Source organism: Pygoscelis adeliae, unplaced genomic scaffold (assembly GCF_000699105.1).
Source record: "Pygoscelis adeliae isolate BGI_AS28 unplaced genomic scaffold, ASM69910v1 Scaffold327, whole genome shotgun sequence".
Lineage (NCBI taxonomy): Eukaryota > Metazoa > Chordata > Aves > Sphenisciformes > Spheniscidae > Pygoscelis > Pygoscelis adeliae.
The window spans coordinates 16,729-24,335 of NW_008825300.1; the positions used below are offsets into that span (position 1 = coordinate 16,729).

General features: G+C 36.9%; 1 protein-coding gene across 3 annotated transcripts; it reads left to right on the forward strand.

The window, feature by feature from the left end:
• The first annotated feature begins 182 nt into the window (after nt 1-182).
• Nucleotides 183-7,314, forward strand: ZNF770 (zinc finger protein 770). Of its 3 annotated transcripts, none has more exons than XM_009329979.1 (2): nt 183-269; nt 4,520-7,314. In XM_009329979.1, the coding sequence occupies exon 2, from the start codon at nt 4,662-4,664 to the stop codon at nt 6,837-6,839; it is 2,178 nt and encodes a 725-aa protein (XP_009328254.1). In that variant the 5' UTR covers nt 183-269; nt 4,520-4,661; the 3' UTR covers nt 6,840-7,314. The 3 variants fall into 3 exon arrangements, with proteins under 3 accessions (XP_009328254.1, XP_009328255.1, XP_009328256.1); XM_009329980.1 differs by lacking the exon at nt 183-269 and having other exon boundaries at nt 4,442-4,642; nt 4,932-7,314; XM_009329981.1 differs by lacking the exon at nt 183-269 and having other exon boundaries at nt 4,442-4,642; nt 5,065-7,314.
• The last annotated feature ends 293 nt before the right edge of the window (nt 7,315-7,607 follow it).

Sequence of the window (7,607 nt, forward strand, 5' to 3'; positions counted from 1 at the left end):
GGGGGGGTGTGGTGGTGGTGTCAGCCCCGGGCCCCTTCAGCAGAAATTAGGTTTGTTCTTAAACCGGCCCCGCTTCACCGTCATGTATCTTCTATTTCGTTTTGCTTCAGAAAATGTTTTGAAAAATACATGGAAAACAGGGGAGAATGAGAGGTTTTAGCTCAGAGGAGCCGTAATGCGTGATGTTGACTTCTACAGGTGAAGGTTACATTTCTGGTGAAATTTGTTCCCCCATCGCAGCAATCTAAACTTTTCCCTAGGGAAAGCTGGTGAGGAAATCCAGTGTGCAGTGTGTTTGTCTCAGTGCTCAGATTCCTGTCTCTGTGGCATGCTATATGGTTTTCATAAATCAGCAGCTAGGTTTTCACTTGTCTGTTTTGTAGTTAATGTTACAAGAGGCATCTTATGTTTCTTCACGCATTTATTATTGTAATTAATTTTCTTGTAATTGTGTCTGGAAAGCTATAAGCATTAGCTTATCTCAGGGGTCAGAGGATATACTAATAACAATGCGGAAGAATCCTTCAGTGGCAAATTTGGATATATATTGAATTTTCAATTCTTAGTGGCTTGTTTTTAATTATATTAATGAATCATAGGAAAACAAGCCAGAATATTCATCTTGTTCAGGGCCAACTATATGGGTGTGGGAATTTGAGAGATGTTTGTACAACCTCTTTTTGGAGACCTCCGGTGTTGGAGGCAGAGCAATCTCCCCACGCGACTGATGTCTGTGCTCATTAAGAAAAACTCTGCAACTGTAAGGACGATAATATACTTGAAACCTCTCTGCTATAATTTGAATCAATTTCTAGTCACAGCTATAAATGGCTTGGGGAACAGCTTGTTTCTGCTTTCTTTAAAGCTGGCTCTTACATTTGGTCTTGTTTTGGGGGTTTTTTTGTGGTTTTTAATCAGGCCTTCTCTATTTTAACTTAAACATTCCCAGTTACTTTAATCTTTTCCTGTATATTGCGCATTTAAGCTCTGATCATTCTTGATCCTCTTTTCTGGACTCATTCCAATTAGTTCATATACTTGACTCAATTTGAACGGCAGTATTCAAAACTGGAGAGTACTGCAGCTGAATTCTAAACAGTAGTGAGTAGTATGGAAGACTTATGTGCTATCAAAACTTTACTTTCTGTTTACGCATCCTGGCACGGGTGGCATGCTGTTGGCACATTCAGCTTCTGCTCCAACTTAGACTCTAGGTCTTTTCTGCACAACTATAACCTAGTAAGTTGTTCCCCTTCCAGTTGATTATTCCTGCCTAAATAGAAAAGCTTGCATTTCTTCTTATTAAAGTTCCCTTTCCGTTTTGGTTTTTTATGGGTTTTTTTTAAGAAAAACGTCTCTGATTAGTAAAGACTGAATTAGAATTCAGAATTTTTTTCCATCATGTTTTCATTTTGCTGCAGCTTGCTGCCATCTGTAATATTAATAAACATAATATTTACTTAATCATTAAATAATGCTAGAGTCAGGAGGGTCCTCTGTGGACCTTCAGTGGCCTACATTACTTCTTGACTCTATTTTTCTGCATGACCTTGCAGCCAAGATGGAAAGTAGTGTCAATTTAATATTAACTTGGACCTATGCCACAAACTAAATCCTTATCACATAGGGAAGTACATTTTCTGACTCTAATTAGGACAAGCCTGTGTACTTCCAAGGCTGGCAGGAGACAACGTTCCAAGCTTGTCTTTTGATCTTTGATCTTTAGCAGCAGCATGTTTATTCCTTAGATGTGCAAGGCACAGAGCACCCTGAAATAGATGTGGAGAAGTCTGTCCTTAGTAAATAGGATTTTAAAATATATTTGGGCCACACAGTAATGCCCATCTTAGCTCCTTTCTCCTTCCCCTGCATCCCCTAAGTTTACCTCATCTGAGCCTTTAGTCTTTCACAGGGCAAGAAGACCACAGCAAGAAGCTCTACTCTGCTTTTGACACCTTGTACTGCAGAGCATTCTCCTCATTCACCAGATAGAATCTTTACGAAATTTATAAGCTATAAGCTATGCCACAGCTGTCTCTTACTTCGGACTTTTTCTTTGCATGTCACTATACTGTTTGAGCACTTTCCTGATGTGTAAATTAGATCTGTATGACAGTATGTTAACTAAAATTCATCAGTCTTTACAGTTCTTTCTCAGGAGGTTTTCCTTCCCTGTTAATGGAGGCTGCTTGAAGCTGTACAGAAACTTCCAGCATAGCAGAGAAGCTTTTTGCCTTTTCTCAGCCTACCTGTCTCTAGCTTCACGGTAGCACAAACTAGAAAACATAGAAAACACACTTACTCTCTCTCTAAACTCCCTGCCTTCACATGATGTGACAACAACTGGGAGGAAAAGGGGGTCTCCTAAGAGTGTTGTGTTTTCTTGCATCTTCAAAAGATGACTGAAACTGAGTAGCTGTTAAAATTCTACAGGAAAAGAGAATAGGAAAGGAAAAGTTGACTTTCTCAACTGCTTCGTAGCACTGGTAAGTCCTATCCTGAATGATTTCAGTGAGATAAGGTAACTCCTCAGTGTAGTGACAACTGTATCTAAGGCATACATCCAAAAGTTATTAAATAAGACCCACAATTATATAGGAACATATCTATTAGAGGTGGAACAATCCTACTGGATGACCAGGTTTCTTCTCTTAAGCTTGAGAAAAATCTTGACTCACCAAATATTTTCAGTCTTTTGTGCATATGTCTTTAATCTCATTGTAACTTGCTTTAAATTGCAGTAGGCTTTTATTCTTCGCAATGACTTTGAATGGACTTTTCAGATATTTCTGAATTTTTAAGAACTAGAGACACTAACTCTTTGTGGAGAGACAGGGCTTTTAGAGACACTGAATAAATTAATTTTTATTCTGCTGGTATGTAGAAAGAATATACAACTTGTGAGTTGTAGTATCAGAATACCACAAATTATAGTTAGTAGAAATGTATTGTGTATCTCAAAGTTATTACAAGTCCTAACTATTATGCTGTTGCTTTAAAGTTTGCTCCCTCCATCCTTTTTCTTTTTTATAAGGGGATATAGGTAATACCATAGAGGTATTTTTATTCTGTTGTTCTTACTACTCTTGTGGACTAGAATACTTAATCTGCCTTAGATGCTGCAATTTAGGAAGGATGTGACTAATTTAAATTAGTCCAGAGACGATTAAAAAGACCAATCAGTTATTTTTTTTCTTTTTTTTTTTTTTGTGGACTTAAAGCAACACTTAGAAAAAACAGAATATTCCTAGTTTAAAAAAAAAAAAGAAAGGAGACTTTGAATACATAAAGTTGCGACAGAGAACACTTTTTAGTTATTTTCCAAGTTCATGGGGGAAGGACAATGAAAATAACTTCGTAGTAAAGAAAGGCTCAGCTGAGTGCAAGGAAAAGCTTTGTGAGAGGGCGACACATTGGAGCAGGAGCCCTGCTGAGGTTAAGGAACCTCCTTCAGCAGAAGTTGTTAAGACCACTTTGGAGGCTGTCGAGACATGAGTTGGCTTCACAATAGAAGGCTTGGACTAAATGGTTGCTTGAGGTCCTTTCTAGCTGTTCCTATGAATATTTTAATAACTTTTCATGCACTCAGGTACTTGCAAAGTTGTTTTTTGTTTGCGAGTCATCGTGCCTTAGCTGAGACACAGTAGCATGCCCAAGTGTGTTTCGTCTGTTGAAAATTCAAAGAAAATTAAAACCGACTATTTAATTATTTTGGTTTAGACTAAAATATTCATTATGATGAATTATGATAACGACCTCTATATTTATGATGACTTCAGGTATACGCATGGTTAGGTATCACAACTCTGATATTCTAGCTCTGTGGTGAGATAGTGAACGTAGCCTGTGTTCATCCTTGTTTTGGGGAGTATCCTTGTTCTGGTCATAGTTTATGGTTAGTGTGTTGCTGTCTTGCTGACTGGTTCTGGTGTTTGCCATTTTGAGATAAAGCAAAAATGATTACACTACTCTTTCTGCTGGATACACTTGATAAGATGCAGAAATGTGAATAGTAATGTTGTACTTAGTTTCAATGTATTGTTAATTTTTACTTCTCACTAACACTGCCTGCATTTCTGAAGCCCAAGAATCCCTAGGTCTTATCTCTTTCTCTCATCTTCGTAAATATTATATCTGGGAGTTAGAATTACTGCTGTAGGGGAGAAACTTATTACAGGAGGTTTTTGTGGGTTTTTTAAGAATATGCTTTATTTGTACATAACCTGAATATCATAATGTAGCTGAACTGCATATTATTTGGAAGTAACATGTAGCACTAAACAATATCTGTGTTACAGCACAGATGACAAACTTGTTTGTTTCTTCTGGAAAGTAGTCTAGTTTTTCCATATCATGAACATAATGAGTGATTACTCTGTTACGAGGAAAGCATTTTAAGCTAAGTTAAATCAGGAGTATTTTAATCTAGATGCTTTTGGTCTCTCACATAGAAAATGAGACAATTTTAGGCAATTATGTATTAATATAGGCTAAAATAATACTCTCTTTCTTATTTTAGGGACCTGTGGGATTTAAGAATATCTCTCCTAAGAAAATTTGCTGCTTCTACAGCCTTCCATCTTAGTGTGCAATTGATGATTTCACTTGAAATACTTATCTGAAGAAACTAACAGTAGGCAAGGTATAATTGCTTTTTAACAATGTTAAAAGTTCAGCAGTGTGTAACAGCTGACAGGATACCCAAGAAAAAGCCATATATTTGTGACATTTGCTGTAAACAGTTTGAAACTCCATCAAAATTAGCTAGGCATTATCTGATACATACTGGTCAAAAGCCATTTGAATGTCACGTATGCCATAAAACATTTAGGCAGCTAGTCCACCTGGAGAGGCATCAGTTAACCCATAATCTACCTTTTAAGTGTATTGTTTGTCATAAAAACTTCAAAAACTTAATCACTTTCTTAAAGCATCAGCAGCTTCATAATGAAAATTATCAGAATGATGCCAAGCAAGCAGAAAACTCTGTGAATTTTGAGCAAGACAGGGTCACTTATGGCATATTTCGATGTTCTATGTGCTGGAAATCTTTTACAACTGAAGAGAGGTGGATGCTGCATCAGTGCCTGAAGGCAGATCATCTACATGGTGCCAGAAGGAGAAAGAAAACTCACGCTTGTGAATCATGTAACAAGACATTTCCATCAAGATCTAAGCTAGAAAGACACTTCCTTATTCACACTGGCCAGAAACCTTTTAAGTGTTCTTCATGCGGTAAATCTTTCAGACAGTCAACACATTTGAAAATCCATCAGCTCACACACACAGAAGAAAGGCCTTTTCAGTGCTGCTTTTGTCAGAAGGGGTTTAAAATACAGAGCAAACTCATGAAGCACAAACAGCTCCATGCCAGAAATAAGACTTTCCCCAATGTTTTATACAAAGCAAAGACTCTTAAATACCCCAGACCACAGAACCTGTTGGAAGGAAAGAGGGATAGTTTTGAGAATGCTGACACTTACGAATCACAGGATGTGCACTCGATTTATATTGTACCCTTTCAGTGCCCAGCATGTGAGCAGTGTTTTGAAACGGAGCAGGTTCTAAATTTGCACAAATGTTGTTATCTGAGAGATGGCAAAAGTTCAAATAATGGTACAACAGCATGCAGCCACACAGTCAGCATGAAAAATAAGATCCTGATGAAGCTGAAGCGTACTGGAGGAAAGGCAACAGATTTTTCTCAGACTGACAGAAAAAAAAAAAAATCAGGTCACTTTAAAAGTCCTGACCTGGTTGCAGCTAGAGATCAGCGTTCTAATCAGCGTGCTTCCACTAAACCTTTCAAGGATTGCCGTGGCAAGCTTGACATGCACAAGGCACTTAGTAATCGGATGAAAAGAACGTTTGCTGTGCCATTACCTTGGCAAGAGCACCCGCAACCTCATGACTTTGGAATTAATTTAAAAGGAATGCTTACTGGTGAAAGCATGTTAAACATCGATGATTCACTGCATAATAAAGATGATGCTTTTTATAGTTCATCAGATGATGGTTTCTTTGATAACCCAGAAGTACTTCACTGTGCTTTTTCAGCTTCTGCTAAAAATACACATAACAGACACAAAGTGTGTAAATGTGACAGATGTGAAAAAATCTTTCCGTCTTCATCCAAACTTCAAAGACACTATCTTATACACACGGGACAGAAACCCTTTGGCTGTAATGTTTGTGGGAAGGCGTTTAGACAGTCAGCTCACTTAAAAAGACATCAGCTCACCCATACTGAAAAGAGACCCTATAAAAGCCCTGTTTGCCAGGTAGAATTTGAAAACCTGAACAAACTTTTCAATTATCAGGGAGATCGCATTGAATTTAAGTCTTCTCAGCCTGTGGGTTATTTGGGTTATTCTCAAACACCTTCACAGGCATCTGGCTTTCAAGAATTTGAGCTGATTCAGTCAAACCAAGCAGCTGAAATCAAAGTTGAAATCGAGTCAGGGGGCTTTCTTCTTGACACCAGCAGTAGAAACACACAGCCGTATTTGTGTGGTAAATTGCTGGAAACAGAGCAAAGCTGTTACAGCTATTGGCATGATTTTTCTGAAGCTACTGAAAAAAGTGAAGTTGTTAACAAATTGTATCAATGCAGTATCTGCTTTAAAACTTTTAAATCGCCTTCTAAGCTTGAAAGACATTACCTAATGCATGCTGGACAGAAGCCATTTGAATGTTTAGTTTGTGGTAAAAATTTCAGACAGGCCCCACATTTGAAAAGACATCACCTTATTCACTTTAAAGAGAGCTTAAAGCTGAGTTCCACTGACCAACAACCGGAGAACATATTGTTTTTATCAAAACTGGATAATGCCCTATGAAATTATATATTAAAATCTTTGGTTGCATAATTATTAAAAGGCTTATGTGAGACCAAACTATTGACTGAAGGGGATTGTCTTTTTTTGTTATGGAGATGACCTGGTGAAGAGTTAATTTACTGTCTTCGGAACTGTCTACTTGATATAATTTGTGACGAACGTGAGAAGATGTTAAAAAAAAGTAGTGCAACAAAAAAGCCACTTTGCATTTCTTTACCTAAATTAATTTATAAATACACTTTCTTACTGTATTAATAGTGTTGCAGCAATCTACAGTGCTCCCTGAATCAGGTATTTTAAAAGTTATACCTTTTCCCGTATAGTATTTTATGACATTATGCTGTCCAATGATAACTATCAGAAAAGTAAAGATAAAAAGGTAATTTCCAGAATACAGAAAAAATGGTCCTTTTACTTTCTTCTGGCTCCCTATAAGTTGCAAACAAAGGATACTTGCTGTATTTATTTCATACTTAAAAAAAAAAAAGGGTTATTTTTAGATAAAAGATGAAAGAAAGTAGATAAAATGATAAAGTGAAGAAAGTAGAAAAAGGGGGAAAAGTTTAATGAGAAAAAATGTTGATGTGACATTATAGAAAAGTTAATAGAAAAAATTTAACTGCTTTGTAATGTGCTTGGAGATCTATAGATAGGAATTAGATCTTTTCCCTTTTTATGATAAAATATAAGTAGACAATGCTCAAGTAGCAGGGTTTATAACCAATTAATCCATTTCACCACCTTATTATCTCCACTTCTTTGTATATC

Bases quoted from the DNA above. Each gene is read 5' to 3' on its own strand.
- ZNF770 (XM_009329979.1), top strand. From the start codon at position 4,662: ATGTTAAAAGTTCAGCAGTGTGTAACAGCTGACAGGATACCCAAGAAA.